The sequence below is a fragment of the Prionailurus bengalensis genome, chromosome B2, assembly GCF_016509475.1.
Source record: "Prionailurus bengalensis isolate Pbe53 chromosome B2, Fcat_Pben_1.1_paternal_pri, whole genome shotgun sequence".
NCBI lineage: Eukaryota > Metazoa > Chordata > Mammalia > Carnivora > Felidae > Prionailurus > Prionailurus bengalensis.
The window spans coordinates 9,320,974-9,343,209 of NC_057349.1; the positions used below are offsets into that span (position 1 = coordinate 9,320,974).

Here is a 22,236-nt window from a genome sequence, read left to right on the forward strand (position 1 = left end):
AACCTTAAAAAAACTAAAATGACTGGCCTTCCCCCACACCTGTCGCCCCAGAGTCAGAGTGGGGCCTTAGAATCAGTCCTTTCTATTTTTTGTTTTTTAAAAAATCGCTCCCGGGGCGCCTGGGTGGCGCAGTCGGTTAAGCGTCCGACTTCAGCCAGGTCATGATCTCGCGGTCTGTGAGTTCAAGCCCCGCGTCAGGCTCTGGGCTGATGGCTCAGAGCCTGGAGCCTGTTTCCGATTCTGTGTCTCCCTCTCTCTGACCCTCCCCCGTTCATGCTCTGTCTCTTTCTGTCCCAAAAATAAATAAACGTTGAAAAAAAAATTAAAAAAAAAAATCGCTCCCTGGTTGATTCCAGTGTTTAGTGTTGAGAGTCACTGACTGAAGAGGGGTCTTGTGCGGTAGTTGAGTCGTGGGCAGACAGCAGCAAGTGGTCTGTGTGGCAGTTCGTTAGCTGGCCGGACAGTTTGTAGCTCACCTAATACACAAGGTTCTTTCACCTCTTATTTAGTGCCCGTTACAATCTTGTGAAGCAGATGTTGTTATTGTGTCCTATAACCTTGTAGGTGGTGGGAGACTCTTAGTGGAGGTTACTTTTCACTCTGGAACCCAGTTGAGAGAAGGCAGCTGCAGACCCAGCTGGGTGATTTGGGTCACGTGAAAAATTACACACACACACACGCACGTGCACACACACGTGTACATATAAACACACTTACGTAGATTATATATTGAATGTATGTTATACATGTACACCCCGCCCCCCCCCCCCATACCTGCTTCTGGTGGTGATCTCTGTCTATACCCAGGCCCTGGTCGAGATTATAAAGCCATAACCAAAATCAGTAACCAAAAGCCTTCCCACAAATAAAAGTCCCAGACCAGATGGTTTCACTGGTGAATTCTACTGAACATTGAAAAGGAGAATTAATAACAGTTCTTCTTACGTTCTTCCAAAAAAAAAAAGAAAGGCGAGAACACTTCCAAACTCATGTCATGAGGCCGGCGTTACCCTGAAACCAAAACCAGACAAGGACACCACAAGAAAAGAAAACTATAGGCCAGTATTCTTGGTGAACAGAGATGCAAACATCTTCAACAAATATTAGCAAACCCAATTCAACAATATGACAAAAATCAGACACCGTGATCATGTAAGATTCATCCCAGGGATGCAGGGACGGTTCACCATCTGCAAACCAATCAACATGTTAACGAAATGAAGGATAAAAATCATATGGTCATCTTGATAGATGCAGAAGGAGCATTTGACAAAATTCAATATCCATTTATGATAAAATTGACAAAGTAGGTATAGAGAGAACATTCCTCAGAATAATAAAGGCTATTTAATATAATAACACCACAGTTAATATCATGTTCAGTGACAAAGAGGTAAAAGCTTTTCCTCTTAAGTCAGGAACAAAGCAAGGGGTACCCACTCTCACTACTTTTACTCAACATAGTACTGGAAGTCCTAGCTAAAGCAATTAGGCAAGAAAAAGATACAAAGGCATTAGAATTGGAAAGAACAAAGTAAAACTGTCTCTATTTGCAGATGACATGACATCATATATAGGAAACCCTAAAGACTGAACCAAAAAACTTAGAACTAGTACACAAATTCAGTAAGTTGCAAGATATGAGATCAGTGTACGAAAATCTGTTATATTACTGTACACAAAAAATGAGCTAGCAGAAAGATCTATTAAAATAATTCATTTATAATTCCATAATTATATCATTTACAATACTTAGGAATATATTTAACCAAAGAAGTTAAAGACCTGTACATTGAAAACTGTAAGACACTGATGAGAAAGACTGAAGAGGACATAAGTAAATGGAAAGATATTCTATGTTCATGGATTAGAAAAATGAATATTGTTAAAATGCCCATACTACCCAAAGCAACCTGCAAATTTAGTACAATCCCTATCAAAATGTCAATGGCATTTTCCACAGAAATCGAACAGTCTTAAAATTTGTACGGAGCGGCAAAAGAGCCTGAATAGTGAAAGCAATCTTGAGTAAGAAGAACAAAGCTTGAGGCATCATGCTTCCTGATTTCAAAGCATATTACAAAGCTGTAGTAATCATAAATACTGTTGTATTGGTATAAAACAGAATAATGGGACAGACTACAGAGCCCAGAAATAAACACTTGCGGATATGGTCAATTAACGTATAACAAAGGAGTCAAAAGTATGTAATGGGTAAGGACAGTTTTTTCAATAGATGGTGGGGGAAAACTGGACAGCCACATGCAAAAGAATGAAACTTGACCACTAGCTTTCACCATACACAAAAATTAACTCAAAATGGATTAAAGACTTGACTCTAAGACCTGAAACCATAGAACTCCTGGAAGAAAACGTAGGCAGTTAGCTCCTTGACGTAGGTCTGGCAATGATCTTTTGGATTTGAGACCCAAAGCAAAGGCAACAAAAGCAAAAATAAATAAGTAGGACTATAACAAACTAAAAAGCTGCACAACAAAACGAAAGGCAGCCTGTGGAATAGAAGATATTTACAAACCGCAAATCTCATGAGGGGTTAGTATCCCAAATGTATAAAGAACACATACAACGCAATAGCAAGAAACAGTCTGATTAAAAATTCGGCAGAGGAGCCGAAATAAACATTTTTCCAAAGAAGACCTACAGGTGGCCAACAGACACATGAAAAGGTGTTTGACATCATTGATTATCAGGGAAATGCAAATCAGAAGCACAATGAGATACTACCTCACACCTGTCATAATGGCTAGAATCAAAAGGATAAGAGATAATAAGTGTTGGCAAGGCTGTGGAGACAAGGGAACCCTTGTGCCTTACTGGTGGGAATGTAAATTGGTGCAGACACTGGGGAAAACAGTATGCACCTTCCTCAAAAAATTAGAAATAGAACTAGCAATTCCCCTTCTGGGTATTTATCCAAAAGAAATGAAAACTCTTAACTGGAAAAGATACGTGCCCCCCCTATATTCGTTGTAGCAGCATTTTCTGTAGCCAGTACGTAGAAGGAACCTCAATGTCCACTGGTGGTTGAATAGATAAAGTGTGTGTGGGGGCGCCTGGGTGGCCCAGTTGGTTAAGCATTTGACTCTTGGTTTTGGCTCAGGTTATGATTTCATGGTTTGTGATTTCAAGCCCTGCACTGGGCTCTGTGGTGACAGTGTGGAGTCTGCTTGGGATTCTCTCTCTTCTCTCTCTGCTCTCTGTGTGGAGTCTGCTTGTGCTCTCTCTTAAAAATAAATAAACTAAAAAAAAATTGTGTGTGTGTGTGTGTGTGTGTGTGTGTGTGCATGCAATGGAATATTATTCAGCCATAAAAAAGGAAAATAGGAGCACCTGGGTGGCCTATTCAGTTGGGCATCTGACTTTGGTTCAGGTCACGATCTCACATTTCATGGGGTTGAGCCCCATGTTGGGCTCTGTGCTGACATCGTGGAGCCTGCTTGGGATTCTTTCTCTCACCCTCTCTCCCTGCCCGTCTCTCCCTCACACTTTCTCTCTCTCTCTCAAAATAAATCAGTAAACTTCAGGAAAAAAAGGAAACTTGCCATTTGTGACAATATGAATGGACTTTGAGGGTTTTATGCTAAATGAAATAAGATGAAGGACAAATACCATGTGATCTCACTTATACGCGGAATCTAAAAAAACCCCAGAACTCATAGAAACAGAGAACAGATTGGTGGTGGCCAGAAGTGGGGGCTGGGGCTTGGGCATAATGGGTGTAGGTGTTAAAAGGTACATACTTACCAGTTATAAAAGAAGTAAGTCATGGGAATGTAATACCCAGCGTGGTGACTGTAGTTAACAGTACTGTATTGTGTATTTGAAAGTTGCTAAGAGATAGATCTTAAAAGCTCTTAACGCCAAAAGTGGTGCCTGGGTGGCTCGGTCGGTTCAGTGCTCACTCTTGATTTCGGTTTGGGTCATGATCTCACAGTTCGTGAGTTCAAGCTCCACGTTAGGCTCTGTGTTGCGATGCAGTGCCTGCTTGAGATTCTCTCTCCCTCTCTCTCTGCTCCTCCCCTGCTCTTTCTCTCTCTCTCTGTCTCTCACAACAAACTTATAAAAAAGTTATCACCAAAAAAAGTGTGTAATTATGTGTGGTGATGGGTATTAACTGGACTTATTGTAATCATTTCATAACATATACAGATGTCATTCTTTTGTACACCGGAAACTAATATGTTACATGTCAATTATATCTTAATAAGAAGAAAACCAAAGGTGATAAAGTCGCCCCAAACCTTGCACTTCCTTGTGTGGTGGTGCTTTCTCCTGCCGTGTGTGTCCCTTCCTCCTGCTGGCCGTCTGGGACTCCTCCCTCAGACCTCACCCTGGCATGGTCCTCTCTGACCTGCATCCTGTCTTACTTCCATCCCGCATCCACGGCTGGTAAAGGATTGCAGGCAGGTGCACTGGACCAGGGTCAAGACACCTTAGTTCTCGTCCCAGCTCTGACATTCCGTGGCTGTGTGACCCCGGCCAAGTCACTGCCAATCTCTGGTCTCCACCTTTCCTTGCCTGGAGAATGAGATGTTGGAATTACAGGTGAAGATTTAGATGAATCATGCATGGTTGGCTAAGCAGATGGGCTCTGGAAGCAGGATCCGGGAGGTATGTGACGTTTGGGAAAATTTCTTAACCTCTCTGCGACTTAATTTCCTCTTTTCTAAAATGAATGCCTCGAAGAGCCTCAGAGAGTTGTGAATGTTGAAGAAGTTACTCAGAAGGACCTAGAGCAGTGCCTGTGATGTACGCGTCCTGCTGTTAGTTATTATTATTGTGTTATTATTGTCACTTTCTTTTATTTTAATAAATATTTATTTTTGAGAGAGAGAGAGAACAAGCAAGCAGGGGAAGGGCAGAGAGAGAGGACACGCAGAGGATTTGAAGTGGGCTCTGTGCTGACAGCAGAGAGCCCAGTGTGGGGCTTGAACCCATAAACCGCAAGACCCTGACCTGAGCCAAAGTTGGACGCTTTGTGGCGAGCCACCCAGGAACCCCTTTGTTGTCGCTTTCAAGTGGCTAACGATGGAGGTGGTTTTTGTGGGGAGATCACATCTCCAGAGGACACGGGTGGGTGTTTGTGGACAGTGTTTTCAGCACTCCTCAAATGGTCCCAGATTCTATTCAGTCTTCCCTGCCTCCTTGGCCGAGGATTAGAAGGAAATGATTTGTGGGCTGGGAGGCAAGCTGGAGGCAGATCCTTATAAAACATGTCACCCACATATTTTAAGGTTTCAGTCTGCCATGGCTAAACAGCATAAACATTTTTTTTGCCCTTGTATCTTCTGGAATTCATTTTTAAAGGGTTTTCATTCTAAATCATAACTAATACATGACATGATATTTACAGCATAGGGTAGCCACAAGTCTAAACTAACCAAAATGCAGGATTTTTTCCCCCTGAGAATTAATAGAGGCATTATCTCACTCCAGAGGAACTGGATGACATACTCTGAACTGAGGGAAGGAAGCTTCTGATGTGAGTATACAAACTCCAGAGAAAAGGTCTGGGTGAGCCTCAGAGAACAGTTGTTGGACAGGATGTTGAGCCTGGCAGCCTGATTCAGGTCCGCCCCTACCCCCAGCCCCACCACCCTACAAGATCGAGATCTTGAGAGACAATCGTAGGCAATGGCTGAGCATCTCTAAATATTTTTTTAAATGTTTTATTCATTTTTGAGAGAGAGAGAGAGTGAGTGAGAGAGAGAGACAGAGCGTGAGCAGGGGAGGGGGCAGAGAGAGAGGGAGACCCAGAATCCGAAGCAGGTTCCAGGCTCTGAGCTGTCAGCACAGAGCCTGACGCAGGGCTCGAACTCACAAACGCGAGATCATGACCTGAGCCGAAGTCAGATGCTTAATGGACTGAGCCATGTAGGCGCCCCCGGCTGAGTGTCTCTAAACCAGTCGTGGTGCTGCCCAGCGGTTGACGGCTCTGGGGCCCTTCGCCTTGTGTCTGAGGTTCCTCAGTGGGACAGTGAGGCTCTTTGAGAAGACTAAATGCGGTAATGGATGTGAAGCATGTAGAGTAACAGCCAGGGTTTTGTTGAGCTCAGTAAATATACATGCACAATACATCCCTATTATTATTACTTAAAACTTGTATGTTATGGGGCGCCTGGGTGGCTCAGTCAGTTAAGTGTCCCACTTGGACACAGGTCATGGTCTCTTGGTCTGTGGGTTCCAGCCCCGTGTCGGACTCTATGCTGACAGCTCAGAGCCTGGATGGACCCTGCTTCCGATTCTGTGTCTCCCTCTCTCTCTGCCCCTCTCCTGCTCACGCCCTGTCTCTCTCTCTCAAAAATAAATAAACATTAAAAAACAAGTAAGAAAAAAAAAAAGCATTTCTTGTTGACATTCCAAGGAGGTTGGAACAGAAGTGTAACAAGGCTCTCTTTGAAAGTGCAAAGTAGCTGAAGAGTGTGGCACAAACACTTTTTGTTCCGTGGTGCAGAAGGGAATAGCATTTCTTGTAGTCTCCCCCAGCCACATTTATTCGTAGGAGGCAATGCAAAAGAGCACTGTTTGTGGAGGAGGGAATGGCTTGCCTTTAAATAAGGAATTGTTTAATTAGATCGGTTTTGTCTGGGAACATATAAGGCACTGTTGCTGAGAGAAACATTCCAGGCCTGGACAGTCGCCTGCACCTCATTGCTGAGCCACTGTCATGGAGGAAATAATTTTGGACCGTTAATATTTGCTGTTTGTTAAAAATAGACTGCTTACATCTCTTCATTAGGAGGAAGGCAGTGCTTTCTCGCCCCTGGCAGAGTTCGTTGCTCGTTGCAAGAATATGAAGACCGAGGCACAGAAATCCCCAAATAAACCCCCTTTCCAGCAGCACGTTACAGCAGAAAGATTGAAGACGTGCGCTTGAACATTGCAGTACGGTTTCACTGTGCTTTGGTGAAATAGGGAATCACAGCCTTGGGCATGTGTTTTATTTGCTTGTCGTGACTTTGAAATCTTGCAAGAGCCGTGGAAACCGAGCTCTTGTTAACGTGAGGTACGCCAGGCTTGCGTTTTGAGAGTCTGATCAAAACCGCTGTGCTCTGCTGTTTCCTTAGGCATAGGACCCACACAATACTCTAATTGTGCACAGCATATTGTTGTGTATCACAGATGAAAGCACAGCTTTCTTTTCTGCTCGGGAGGGGGTACGCCAGCCCCAAAGTCAAGACATCCGCACATGTTCCTTCTAAATGTGAAGGGTTTATTCAAGAGCATCATGGGACATAATTTCTATTCTCTTTGGCTGTCCACACTGTTACCCTTGACATTTTACTGCCTGTAAGACATGTTTTTCTTTAAGAGGAAACTTTTTACAGGTTAATTTTTTTTTTTTTATTTATGCCTAACTCCTTCCTAAAAGTTAGCTGTGGTAGGTGCTAATAAATGCAGCCTTGAGGCTAGCATAAGTCGAATTAAATACAGGTTTTTTAGAGTTTCCTAGATTGCCATGATTGTGCTCGTGTGCGCGCGCGCGTGTGTGTGTGGTGTGTGTGAGAAATTCCACGTGGAATTTACAACTATAAATTGTAAAAGAATTTTTGCAAAAAATTTGCTCAGATTCCCGTCACCCTGACAAAACCTCCGAATTCCATCTCGCGTGTTATGTTTGCCTTTTTCCTAATGCCACTGTTGTTTTTTTTTTAACACAGGTGTAGGCATACATACACTTTTATTTTTTTTTATTTTATTATTATTTTTTAAATGTTTATTTCTTTTTGAGAGAGAGAGAGAGAGAGAGAGGGAGAGAGAGAGAGAGAGAATGTGCGCATGAACCGGGGAGGGGCAGAGAGAGAGGGAGACACAGAATCTGAAGCAGGCTCCAGGCTCTGAGCCATCAGTACAGGCCCTGATGTAAGTCTCAACCTCATGACCCGCGAGATCATGACTTGAGCCTAAGTCATGATGTGGCTTAACCGACCGAGGCATCCCTGGAATACTGTTCTGTTGCATAGGTTTACCATTAATTACTATCCTCTTGTCCTAGGATTAGGTAAATCTTATGTCATTCTGTCTTGTAAATAATGCCTTAACATTTTTTTTTTTAGCATTCTGCTTTTTTGTCATCCAACGAAAAGATTTCCATTCGGTTGGAAGTGTGGCTTACGGCAAATAGTACCACAGTCGTTTCAAAAAGGATTATAATTCAGGGTGTGTCCTTGAGTTGTTCATGTGTTAACCAATGTCTTTACTAATTTTGTTGAACTTTTAGGTCCCTTCTTCTTGCTTCGAGAAGTTAACACAGAGTTAAATATTTTTTTGTGGAGATTTTTTGTGCACATCTCTAATCGTGGTGATAATGACGGGCTGAAAATTTTCAGCCAGAGATAGATGTGCAAAAACTGTAACTTTTAAGTTTGTCCCTACTAAACTTAATTTAGCTTTCGCGCTACATTGCCAGTTATAAGCGGCTTCCTTCTGTTTGGGCCGGTTATGGTAGAGGTTTGTCTCCCTCTACGGCTGGGAAGCAGGTAAGCCCTGAGGGGTCTACAGACCTCTGTAGCCTGGGTGAGGGCCTCGGGTCCCTGTGCCGTTGGGGTCTTGCTGGCTTCTGCTTGAGTGGAGCCCCTCCCTGTGGTCTTGGGCATTAGGCTCTTGCTGCTGGTTTATCTGCTGTTTGCTGCAGCATCTTCCATGGCTCCTGGTGGCAGGTTCACACTCAACATTCTCCTGAATGCAACCGCAAGACCTTCTCGGGCCTACCAGTTCTCAGCTGGCCTCTCTGCTGTTCTGGAGCCTGGGAGGGGGGCCTGAGAGATGCCCTGGACCCATGTATTTCATCACCCTCTGGGCCTTCTGGAAGCAATGCTGGCCCATCTCCCAGGGCTGCATCCTGGGAAGCCAGACAGCCAATCTCCAACAGTGATAACCTGTGTCATTCCTCCGGACTTCTCCAGGATCCCATCAAGTTTTGAGGTCCCACCGCCTCTGCTGTCAACCCCCCCCCCCCCCCCCCCCCCGCCACTCCCACCCCATGTCAAGTTGCTAGTCCCGCTCCGCTGAATCCCTCCTTCAACGCACTGGCCAAACTCGATCTCCTTTTTTTGGGCAGAAAAATAACCCTTTCATCATTAAGAACTTTTCTTCCCTCCACGATTGTAGTAGAAACTTCGTGCTTTAAATTCTTCCATTTTGCTCTTGATCTATATAAAGACAAGTTTTTAGAATTTTAAAAAGAAAAAAAAAACCTATCTTTTCAACATTGGTAGACCGCTTTGATTTATTCAGATTGATCTCTGCTTTTAGTTTATAAAACCCCACTTGGGAGCTGGAAAACCCAGAGATTGGCTCTTTGTCAGAAGCTGCATTGCCTCTCCCTGTGGAAGAAAGGACACATGGAAAATTCTGGCGGCTGCCTGAACGTTGGGTGGGAAAGGGAATCGGTACAAAGGCAGCAGGGAGGAGACTGGGGACGCCGGCTCTTAATAGCTCAACAGTAGTTACGGTGTTAGGGTTATTCTACCCACAGTCTGCATGTTAACTTAGTAGATCTAGAATGATATTAATAGTAAGTGCTTATCAGTGCCAGGCACTGTTTCAAATAGTCTTATATATTCTTTTGTCCCAACAATCCTGTCAAATGGTACCACTGTTCCTACCCCTGTCACATGAGCTAAGAGCCAAAATGCAGCAAGCTGGTGTAACTCTTCAACCAGTAAGTGGTGGATCCTGGTCGTGTAGCAGGGTATTCTGGCTCTGGTGTAGACTCTTGGAACCACAAAGTCCATTCTTGGTTGTGGGATGGGATCAAGTACTGCATTTGATTATTATTATTGAAGGTAGGTCTTTTGTTCTCTTGTAATTGTAATTTGATTCTCTTCTTAACGGGGGTTTGCATTTCCTAAAAGGCTTTATTCCCCCCCCCCCCCCATTTAGGAAGATGTGATCCCTTTATTGTTTTAGTTTGTTTCTGTACTTATGTATATTACTTTATTAACTTAGTGTTTCTCCAGTTTGGATAAAGAGGCCTTCTCAGTTTCAGCTGCTTGTAGTCACCAAAGTTTAATATCTGTATGATCCCAGGCCAGTGATTTGCTTTCCAGAGTTGTGTAATTTTTAAAACCGGTTTATTATGGAAAAGTTCAAACATACACACAAGTGGAGAGATTAGTAGAATGACCTCTTTCATGTGCCCAGCACTCAGTTTTCAACTCATGGCCAATCTTGTTTCGTCTATACCATGATTTGTTCATAGCGGCTCCACGGACATTTTGGGCCGGGAAATTCTTTGTTGTGGGAGGCTGTCCTCTGCCTTTTAGGATGTTTTGCGGTATTCCTGGCCTCTACCCAGTAGATAGCAGGAGCATTCCCCCACCACCATTTCTGGTTATAACAACCAAAAATGTCTCCCGGGAGGGGGGCAAGTCGTCCCCAGTTGAGAAGCACTGATTTCTACTCAGTCCACTCTACCCATCCCTTCAAGGTTATTTGGAAGCAGATCCTATACATCAAATACAATCCACTTTGGGATGCATTTCTGAAAAACAATGCCTCCAATTTTGTTGGCCCTATAGAGAGGAAAGGAGCCAAGATCTCATTCTGTTCCTGTAAGAACTGTTGTCATGGCAGCCTGTCACCGTTGGCCGCAGAAGTAGCAAATGCAAAGAAATTGGTGTCATGCTTCCGCCTATACTTAAAAAAAAAATTGTGATAAAATACACAAAATATGAAATTTTCCATTTTAACCATTAAAAACATTTCCTTTTACGTGTATTTATTTTTGAGAGAGAGAGTGAGACAAAGTGAGAGTTGGGGAGGGGCAGAGAGAGAGGGAGACACAACCATTTTAACCATTTTTAAGCATATAGGATAGTTCAGTGGCATTGAGAACATTCACGTTGTTGTGCAACCATGCCACCACCCATCTCCAGAACTCTTTTCATCTTGCAAAACTGAAACTCTGTATCCACTAAATAATAAGCCGGTTCCCTCTACCCCTCAGTCTCTGGAAATCACTGTCCTACTTTGAGTCTCTATGAATTTAACTACTGTATTCTAGGTACCTCATTTAAGTGGAATCATAGAATAGTTGTCCTTTTGTGACTGACTTATTCACTTAGCATAATGCCCTTGAAGTTCATCCATGTTGTAGCATATGCCAGAATTTCCCCCATTTTAAGGCTGAATAATATCCCACTGTATTTATTTGCCACATTTTTTTTTAATCCATTCATCTATTGGTAGACACTTGGGTTGCTTCCACCTTTTGGCTATTGTGAATAAAGCTGCTACAAACGTGGGTGGAGAGATCTTTCTTCAAGACCCTTTTTTCAGTTCTTTTGGGTAAATACCCAGAAGTGGGATGGCTGGATCATATGTACTTATATTTTTAATTTTTTGAACCGCCATATTGTTTTCCACAGTGGCTGTACCATCTTACATTCTTACCAGCAGCATACAAGGGTTCTGATTTCTCCTGATTCTTGCCAACACTTATTATTTTGTTTTTAAAATAGCCATCCTAATGGATGTGAAGAGGTGGCTAACTGTGGTTCAGCTTGTGCCTTTTAAGATGTACATCTGGTGGCTGAAAAGCAATCCTGCTAGGAGCCTCCTGCGAGAACTGAGTGGTGTTGCTGTGTGTGTGTGTGTGTGTGTGTGTGTGTGTGTGTGTGTGTGTGTGTTTCCACTTTTGCCTTGGAACAGTTTGCCAGGGAACATTCATCCAGCCATCCATGACTCACTCCCGGGAAGAGGATGGGGGTGTGGGTTGTGTCTGTGTGTAGGAGGAAGCTTTTAGTCCCAAGGGTCTTGCATTTAGGCATTAACCACTACCAGTTAAGGGAAAGGATTTGAGTTAGATTAGAATCAGAGACCGTTACAGACTAGGTCTCCCAAAGCACATGTTTTGGAACCCCCCTCCGCCCCCCGAAAAAAGCAATTGAAACCCAGAGCATGTACGTCTTCTTTTCTTAACTTGCTGGTAGTGACAATATCTTGCCCGCTGTACCCAGTATCTGGCACAGAGCATCAGCCAGTCAATGTTTGTAGAATTAATCAATGAATTACCAAAGCTCACCCAGCTGACACCCGAGAGTCAGAACTAGGATATTCAGTTCGTTACACATGAGATCATGGTGGCTGAAAAAGGGCAGATTGCTTCAGTGGCCCAGTGAGTCTTTGTTTCCTCCTTATCGATCACGAGGGTGACGAGATCAGAGGTAGTTTCCCCACAGTGAGCCTTATTCTTCCTTGGAGGTGGGTTAGAAGGACCCACCTTCCTTAAGACAAGCCAAGCTGATGAGACTCTCAGGAGGCTGAGGATGCCTGGGCCGGCTGAGTGACGACCATTGAGCTTAAATCTGTTGTCTCATCCCTGCCGCACGACCTTCACCAATCTCCTTCTCGTTTATTTGTGCTTTTCTTCTTTATGAGAAAGTCTAGTTCCTCCTGGGTGCCTCTGAGGGTCTTTCTTATTATACTTCTAAACCAGGTGCTTTCCATCTTGCCTGAATATCAGAACCACCTGAACGCCTTGGAAAGTCCTGATGTCAGGCCAGTTATGTCAGAATGGTTGGGGATAGGATCCAGGCAGCAGTATTTTTTTTAACGTTTTTTAATTTATTTTGAGAGAAAGAGAGGAAGAAAGAGAGAGAGAATCCTAAGCAGGCTCCACACTGTCAGTACAGAGCCCGACGCGGGGCTCAATCAGACTCACGAACCGCAAGATCATGACCTGAGCCGAAGCCTGACACTTAACTGAGCCACCCAGGTGCCCCAGGCAGCAGTATTTTTCATGTCTTTAACTGCTCCCGCGCCTCAGTTTTTACCTAGTTCAACAGTTTTTTTCCTAGTTGTCAGCCTGAGTCTCATCCCTCCTTAACTGTGAAACTTCTCATTATTTACTTCGGATCTAAAGAGGGTGTAACGTAAGAGAATAATAATCATGTACTAACTTCGAGCCATGTTAATGTTACTTTACAATTACTTGTGGGTTCTTGTGTTCCTTTCTCAGAGTATAAGGTCTGCTAGGCAGGCAGCGTGCCTCCTTTCTCCTGTATCCCAGGGCTTCTCAAAGTGACTGTGCACCCCCATTTCTTGGGGGGCTGTTAAAGCACAGATTGCTGGACCCACCTTGGGAAGGTCTAATTTAGTTAAGTCTCAGGTGGGGCACGAGAGTTTGCATTTCTTTTCTAAAAAATTTTTCCGAGATCATGACCTGAGCCTAAGTTGGACGCTGGACCGGCTGAGCCACCCAGGTGCCCCGAGAATTTGCATTTCTGATGGTTTTCCAGCTGCGGCTGCTGGTCCCGGGTCTGCACGTGAGAACACGATCTACCCTTTGGATCATTCCTCACGTGCAGGGGTGCTCGGTAATTACCGGCAAACCTCAAGGAATGGAACCAATTTCCCCTGAGCTGCTCTGCTGCCTGGGGGACCGTATTCTGCTGTGGCCGAGAGTATGAAAGAACGTGTGATTGATCACCTACAGATGATCATAACTTTGACTTTCCAGTTGCCAATTCTTTTACATTTGGACCCTCACTAAGGTGATTATTCTTCTCTCCATTGTGTGTGTGTGAGAGAGAGAGAGTTGGCGGTGGCATATTTAGGCTACACGAAATGATAGGACTGCATCATGCAGACCAGAATCACAGTTCACCTCCTCTCTGTCTTCCAGGGTAGAAAGCCAGGGCAGGCAGTAGTGGGGATCGGTGTTTGGAAAGGTCCGCGAAGAGTGGTCTCCAAACAGAGGGGAAACTCAGCACAGTTTTCAAAAACGAAAGAGAAGATTCTCTGAAAAGTCTTCCTGTGAATTACCAGGGGCCCCAAGTCGTCTTGGTTTTTATCGGGAAAACAAAGTGAGCTCAGGAGGAGCTAATGTTGCTGCCTCCGCCCCCGCCGAGAGACAGCCCTAATGAATTTCACCAGCAGCTACAGTTTTTTGTCGTGTGAGAAACTGTGGAGGCTGAATTTGAGGCTCTATTCAGGTATTTATATCCTCGATCCCTTTTCCGTTAAGTGTCTTCTAGAAGCTAAGTTTTCCCTCCGAACACTCTGAAAAGTTTGAACCGCTCTTCCTGTTGTAATTAATGGTTACATCACTTGATGCATTTGGGTTTTGTGTTACATCAGCCGGTCTTTCCCCGGGGTATCAGGGAGTTATTTTATATTTTTGAGAGATAGATGAATGAGACTTTTCTAAGGAAATTTGTTGCCTATTTTAAATAATTGGATAGGGTGGCGTTGGAAGTGTAAGGTGGGGGTGTTTCTTTTTTGTGTGTGGCTTTTTAGTGCCAGTCCTTGAACTTGAGCTGTCCTCTTGTTCATTTGGTGTTCATGTGTTTTTATTTTATTTTTTTCATTTGGTGTTAAGTTAAAATGAGAAAAATTAGAGTCAAACAGTTGATGATGACTTTGGAGAGAAGCCTTTAGTTTCTCAGGTATTTCATGAGGGACGCGTCACGGATTTAGTTCATTTGTGCCTCTTACAGAACACGTGCTTTATCTTAGGATAGCGCTGGGGATGCGGTGGAAAGAGACCCGGCAAACTGACCTCACAGGCCCTCTACATTGAAAAGCCCTCTGTGTTGTGGGTGAGAAAGCAAGCTTGGCTAGTCTTGAAAAATTAGACGTGAAATCTACCCCCAGAATCAAGAGCCTACTGTATACACTATATGGTATGGTAGCTAACTTGACAAATTATATGTATATAAAAAATGAAAAAAAATTTGAGAACGAAACTCAGGTTTCTCACTTCTCACATCAGATGAGGGCCTGGTTACCCGGTCAGTCTCCTGAACCTTTTCTAAACAAACACTGTGCTGAGGAAAAAGTCCAAGTTGCAGATGCACCCAGATGCGGAAATCCAAAAAGACCGGAGAGAATTCGCACACAGGCAGAAGGATAAATAAAGGTTTTGAGTCTCTCTCTCTCTCTTCCCCCCAAACAGGTGAATTTTGTAGCATGTCAGCTCTTTGCCCTGTTCGCCGCTTTCTGGTTCCGCATCTACTTAAGTCCTGGTAAAACCAGTCCCGATGTCCGGCACGCATTTGCCACCATTTTTGGCATCTATTTTGTCATCTTTTGTTTTGGCTGGTGAGTATGAGCCTCAGAAATTCTAGTATTTATCATTTGGGTGTGTTGGGGCAACATTCTTGGCATTTCCCGGGCAGGAAATGAAATATATACTCCTATTGTAAAAAAAATATATATATACTCCTATTGTTTTTTAATATATACATATATATATATACACATATATACATATATAAACACACGCATATATATACACACATATATATAAACACGCATATATATATGCACACATATATATATACACATACATATATATACATACACATACACATATACATGTGTATACACACACACATACACACACACTACTATTGTATATTCTAGGAATCTCATTTATTGTAAAGAACCTAGAACCAATAAACTATCCATTAGAAGTCAGTTCGGTGAATTTTTTCTAGAAATTGTGCTTCCATTGATGTTACCCTGGGTCAAGCAAGTGGAATGCTATGAGGTTTCATTTTCCGGATGAGGAACCTTTCTTACCTGTTGTAGATATTGGTGTTTTTCTTGCATGACAATAATGATTGATGTTAGTCCTGTGCGTAAAGTAGAAGAAGAATTTTAGTGCTGGTCTTAGGAAGTGTGAGTCGTTGCTCAACAGCGAGAGCCTGCGGATGGCTCTTTTCTCTACCAGATAAGCTGGCCAAGTACCCTGGGAGTGGCACTTCTCGGGGAAAGAGTTTTAGGAACCAACATTTCGAGAAATACAACTTAAGGACTTTTGTGAATTCATTCAGGATACTATAATACTGCTGTTCTTCCTTCAGTAAAAATTTGAGAAAAGATGATGAGTATGTTGAATCAACTACCAGGTAAAAGTCTTGGTATCTGGTGAGGATCAGTTTTGGTCCTGGTGCTTTAAAATTAAAAAAAAAAAAAAGTTCTAAAGAGAGAAAGAACTCTTCTGGACTCTCAGTTGTATGTGTGCCAAAGTGCAAGCCTTCCATTTATGGATCCTGACATTACTGGCACCACAGGTGACAGACTGTGTCATGACTTCCTCCTGCTGCTTCAAGATCTAGTCTAGTACCTTAATCACACAGAGCAAAACTCTTTGATGTATTTTCTGTTGCATAAACATGACTTAGCAGATCGTGTGCTTTCTGGTGGGGGCATAGGCGGAGCACAGTGTGCGTGTCCAGTAGGCATGTTCATTTGGAATATACTCAACGCTCCTCCTTCTCTCTCCCTGATGTCTTAAAGGTACTCTGTGCATCTTTTTGTGCTGGTGTTAATGTGCTACGGGATCATGGTCACGGCAAGCGTATCCACTATTCACAGGTAAGATTCTGGGAGTGAGCCGTGCAAGGTGAGGTTTTTTCCCATGACCTGTGAAATGTGTTTCTAGGGTCAAGGGGCACTTGCCCCACGTGCCCGTCACAAGTGGCGTATCCTAAGTTCTCTGGGATATCAGAAGGAGACATGGGGGCCCTAAGTGCTGGGAGCAGTCAGAGGAAGCTTTGTGAAAAGGGTGGCAAGCCCCTCGTGTCAGAAGAGAAGCAGCTGTATGGTAGCCACAAATTGGAAACCGCCCAGATGGTCACCGCAGTGGAATACTACTCAGCAGGAAAAGGGAACGAAGGATTAATAGCACACGATGATATGGATGAATCTTCAAAGTAAATGTGCTGAAGGAACACACATTTCTAGAAAAGCCACACACATTTCTATTCTTGAAAATGCAGACTAATCTGAAGTGACAGAGAACAGATCAGAGGCTCCCCGGGGTGGGGCGGCACAGGGAGATGTGACAGGGATCGGAGAGGCAGGAAGACACTTGGGGGGTGACGGATATGTCTGTTATCTTGAATTTGGCTGTGGCTTTCCAGGCGTGGACCCGTGTCAAAACTTTGTGTACTTCAAATATGTATACTAAAACGGTCAAAAGAGGAAGAAATATTCTTACTGTGATATTTTGACTTGAAAGTAGAGAAGTAACTTAATTCTGCCTTGAAGGCAACGTGCTTGGATAATCGATTCAGACACCTGGGTATCTGTTTAGCATTGTCTGTGTTTCCTGTGGTCTTTGTGAAACCCCAGCATTCGTTCTGTCTTTCTGTAACACTGAAACGTGAAAACACAGTCCACTGTTGTGTCCACAGAGCCTAGAACAGTATCTGTCACAAGTAAAGTCTCAATAAATATTTACGGAATGAATGAATACCTTTGAAAAGACATTTGTCCTGTTGTAAGTTCTTTTCTGATGGCTTCCCTGAAAAAGCAGATGCCTTATTTTAGTTTCAGAAAGCTCTTTGATTTTTTTTTTTAGAGAGAGAATAGAGAGAGAGAGAGAGAGTTCATGTGCAAGTGGGGGTGGGGCAGAGGGAGAGGGAGAGAGAATCTTAAGCAAGTTCCATGCCCAGCATAGAGCCCAGTGTAGAGCCCAACACAGGGCTCGATCTCATGAGCCTGAGATCGTGATCTGAGCTGAAATCAAGAGTCTCTGAGCCCTAGAGGCTCAACCAAGTGAGCCACCCAGGCTCCCTGAAAACTCTGATTAATAAGACTATTAGCACAATAGTTTTCCTTCTGCAAATCATTGAAATTTCACTTTTTAATGTATAATCTTGTAAATTACTTACGATAAATTTCCTGTTTCCGAGGGAAAAAAATTTTAAGGGAAAATACTTTTGTATGCTTTAAAATTTTATTTTCACCCAACTTAGTGTCTGGATGAGTTCTGAAAAATTGAATGGCCATCCTCTTCCTTCTGAATGCCCTCCTTGAAAGGGATAGTGTCACTCCTTCAGAAGGGAAATAGGAAATCTGTATTTCTGATTTGGTAAGAATGGGCTTTGGGAATGCTCCATATTATGACAAAATGCCGTTGTCAGTGGGCGGTGAAAATGTTTGGCTTTCCCCAAACTTGAGTTTGGAAGCCATTCAACAGTTAGTAAGAATTGGGTATATCTCTGTAGCATATTTTTAACTACCTTACAAATTGTGATTTGTCAGCTCTCTCCACACTCGTGTGATCCCGATCGGTGTGGACCATTTTTCAGAGAGTCAAGAACCTGCATGCACATGCTTGTTCTGTGCGGGGCCCAGTGTCAGCCTCTGGCCAGGAATGGAACACTCCAGCCTTGGCTGAGCCGAGCAGTTTACGGACAGGCTGTGTCTGTCCCACCACAGTAATATTGTGGTAGCAGAGGCCCGGGTCATAAGACCAAAAAGGACTCCAGCACAAGCTCTTTCTTTGCCAGGACTGCGGAAGGAGGGAGTGGTTCATGGTTCCTGACGGAGGGAAATTGCTTCCTATTGATGCAGGGAAAGAACATGAGACTGGAAATCTGGCTCTCTCTGGCAGTGTGAGTTCAGAAGGGTCATGCAGCCTCTCTGTACATCAGATTTCCCACCTATAAAATGTGGCGTGTGTGATAGTTTGAACTTAAGGTTTCTTCAGGATCAGGGTTTCGTGATTCTTTGTGAATCGTTTTCTTCCCCTTGCCGAGCCAGTTACAAGAGTTCTGTCACATGGCTGGGGAGAGTCGGGGAAGGTCAGGCTTTGCCGCTATGGGGAGTTAACCGATTTCTAGACATACTGTTTTCTCTTTGTCTACAGATTTCTTGGGGTGCCAACTGTTTCCTTCCTAGGCCACTGTGTTGGGCAGAAATCACAGGTGTTAATTGATCATATCCAGACCGACTGGAGCAGAATATAGTTTGTATCTCCTAGGATAGACCGCCTCTGTGAGAACATGATGATAAGTTGCCAATTTTGGGGTACCTGCTTTGTGCCAGGTGCCAAGCCATGCTCTTTTAAGTAGATATGTTTCAGGGTGTCTGGGTGGCTCAGTCGGTTGAGCGTCCGACTTCGGCTCAGGCCATGATCTCACAGTTTGTGAGTTTGAGCCCCGCGTCGGGCTCCCTGCTATCAGTGCACAGCCTGCTTCTGATCCTCTGTCCGTGCCCTCCCCCCCTTTGCCCCTCCCCTGCTCATGCTCTCGCTCTCTCTCTCATAAATAAGAACAAAAACATTACAGAAAATAGTTCTGTTTCATTATTTTGAATCTATAAACTCTTACTTAGTATATCATGTAATATATTTAATACTTCACGTCATTATTACAAATATATTCTCTCTAGGACAATTAATTGGGATACAGACTCCCCCCCTCCCCACAGGTTGAAGAAATGAATGCTCAGAGAGGTAAATAGGTATACAGATAGGGAATTTTCATAAATGAATACATCCATGTTACCACCACCCAGGTCAGCAGGGGAATGTTACCATCACTCATGCCCCAGTCTCTGCCACATCCTTCCTTCAAAAAATAGCTAGTATTTAAACTTCCCACATTAGCTTTGCCATTGCTGGGCTTTGAAGTCCTGTTGGTCTGTCTCCAGAACATGATGCGTAGTCTCTCTACCACTCCTGGATTCCTTAGATTTTTCAGGTGCGTCCAGAGCATGAATGCATTGTGCTGTTGTCTCGGGACACAGTACTTGTTATAACTACTGAGCTGAAGTCCCTTTCTTCGCTGGGCTGGGGGGCAGGGGAAGGTATGGGTCTAGCTCTTGTGAAGGAGAAAGAGGAAGCAGGTATGGTTGCATTCAAGAGGGCCGTGGGAGAATTTGTCTTTTGTATCTGCCTCGTGCTTTTGCCTTGACCTTCACGAACTGGCTGGAGAGAGAACACAGAGGCTGGAGGCAGAAGGGCCTAACTAGCACCATTCTGCTTCTGCTCAGCCCTTCAGGGAGTTGTTTTCTCTCAGTCCTGCTTTGTTCATCGTCTTTCTGTTTGGGAAAGGGTTAAGGATGAACCCGAGGCAGGGAAAGTCTTATTTTGTGTCAGGACGTCTTTGTTTGCAAAGAGAACGTAAAGTTATGTAGTGCTTTAGAGTTTACAGAACTGCTTCACGCCCACTAGCTGGCTCTCTCTTGCTACCAAGTGCATTTTTATGATTCTTCCCTCACCATTCGGTCTCCATGAGTTATTTTAACATGAACTCGTGAATTTCAATATAATTTGAGAATATGCTTCATCTCTGTTTTATGACCCATGTTTCAGTGTTATACCTTCTAAATTTATGTCTGTTTCTGATGGGCTCCTGCACCATTTAAAATGTTGAATGTGCTCCTTTCAGTGCCTTTCAGCTAACCATACACAAACCCCCTCTATGGCCAAGGGTTGGGGTGCTCCAGGTCATGGTGAGTTGGCGTAACAGACACATGCATATAATTTCAGCATCATAATGATGAGGTTGGCATGGAGCACTGGAGATATACCAGGAGCGGAACAGTGAATTGTGCTGGGGGTAGGAGGGGAGGGGTGGAGCAAGCCGGTGTGTGGGGGACTGACCCGGAGCTTGGCCTTACCTGGTAATTAGACAGTTCCTAGGTAGGCTGGAAGACGGAGGAGGCAGTTGCAGGCAGAGGAAGGGGTGTGCAGAAGACATCTGGCCTGGAAATGCAAGCTGTAATTGTGGAGAGAGAGTGGCCGGTGTCGTCTGAGCATAAGTGGACGTGGGATGTGCTCAGAGAGGAGTCCACGAGGGAAAGGTAGAGCTCCGTCCAGGAGCACATCGCCTGCTGCGTTTAGGAGTTTTGATGTGACTGGACAGTGGGAGCCATTGGAGACTTTTAAGACAAATAATATTTATTTGGTTTTTGTTCACCTAGCACCCAGGAGGCCACTCTTGTGAGTGAAACACACAAGAAGTTCTTGCCTTCATGGTCTAGTAAGGGAGACAACAGTTAATTTGATGATCATTATGAAAAAGAAGACCACAGACCCAAAATGGAGTCACGTAGGCCAACTCACCAAACTAGGGCTTAGGGCAGTTTCAAACTCCCCCAGAAATGTAAGTCTTAACCAGTCAGCCAGGAATTTTCTGGTCAGCACTAATGGCCTCTGGAGTCTATCCCATGGGCCCTCTCCATCCCCCAAAGGGAACATGAGGTCATCTGCGTGAGGAGACCCTTCCTCCTAAGGGAAAGTGGCCTTGCCTGAAACAATCCCTTCTTTTCCTAGTCACCTCCCTGTGCCACCCTCCTTCCTGTAAAAACCTTCCATTTTGTGCAACTCCTCGGAGCACCCCTCTATTTGCTAAGTGGGGTGCAGCCAGGTCAACAAATCGCTTAATAAAGATAATTCGATCTTCAAAGTTTACTCAGTTGAATTTTTGTTCTTTAATGTCACATATGTGTGATTACAAATTGATGAATGTTCTGAATGATGCACGTGTGTGTGTGTGTGTGTTTGTGTGTGTGTGTGTGTCTGTCTGTCTTTGTGTTGCTGGTTCGTACCCCGGTGGTCATGGCAGGTGTCGGAAGGAAGCCAGGCCGTGATCTTGGTGTGTGGTAACTGAAGCCTCAGGCTTGGGCAGGGGTGTGCCCAGCAGGGCACTGGGAATGCTCACACCTAAGGAGTAAGTGGAGGAAGACAAGCTGAGCAAGAACCTTGGAAGCATTAACCAGAGAGGCGGGAAGCAATCACGGAGAAGAGAAGCCAAGAGAACAAAGTATTTCAGGAAGGGAGGGGTCGGCGGCATAATGCTGGTTCGGTTTGTATTTTACAAAGATCGTTGTGTAGGCACGATGGTTTCTGAGGAGGAGAATCTGAGCGCAAGATCTTGCAGGTTCTTGCTTCGCAGCTCTGGCTGCACGATGAAATTACACCTGCTGGGTGTATCCTGTACCAGTTAAGCCAGAATAGCAGGGGTGAGGCCCAGGCATTGGCAATTTGTAAAGCCCTCCTGGTGACTCCATGGTGCTGTGTGCAGGTGAGAAAAGATGAAGGGTCCCAGGCAGAAATGCAAAAGTGAGCGGAGGGGATCAGCTGGGTTACAGTCCAAGCAGAGAGGACATTGTGACTGACGATATGTGGGGAAGGAGGGAGAGGAAGAGGAGAAAGCCGATAGTGTTACTGCCACGCATAATCATCCGATCTTCTCTCTTCTGCTTTCAGATACTCCTTCTTTGTAGCAATGGGATACCTTACAATATGCCACATCAGCCGGATATACATCTTCCACTATGGAATTCTCACTACAGACTTTTCTGGGTAAGTGTATTAATTTGGGGGGGGGGCCCAACTGCAGACTTGCACTCCGTCTCTCGGGGTCTGTAAAGATCAAGGCTGCACAGGAGACTCCTTGGTGGCTGGTTCAGTCGGTTGGTAAGACTGTGCTAATGAGGTTGGGGCTGAAGGTTTGATTGCTCTGC

At 44.2% G+C, this 22,236-nt stretch overlaps 1 protein-coding gene across 4 annotated transcripts in view; it reads left to right on the plus strand.

The window, feature by feature from the left end:
• The window catches only part of MBOAT1 (membrane bound O-acyltransferase domain containing 1), a 105,205-nt gene that overhangs the window by 43,716 nt on the left and 39,253 nt on the right, over positions 1 to 22,236 (plus strand). For 3 of the 4 annotated variants that reach the window (XM_043590717.1, XM_043590718.1, XM_043590721.1), the window contains exons 2-4: positions 14,924 to 15,069; positions 16,273 to 16,350; positions 21,980 to 22,075. In XM_043590717.1, the coding sequence (XP_043446652.1) occupies positions 14,924 to 15,069; positions 16,273 to 16,350; positions 21,980 to 22,075 (320 nt within the window). Of the gene's footprint in view, positions 1 to 13,730; positions 13,962 to 14,923; positions 15,070 to 16,272; positions 16,351 to 21,979; positions 22,076 to 22,236 lie in introns of those variants that run through there. The other variant, XM_043590719.1, reaches the window with a different exon arrangement.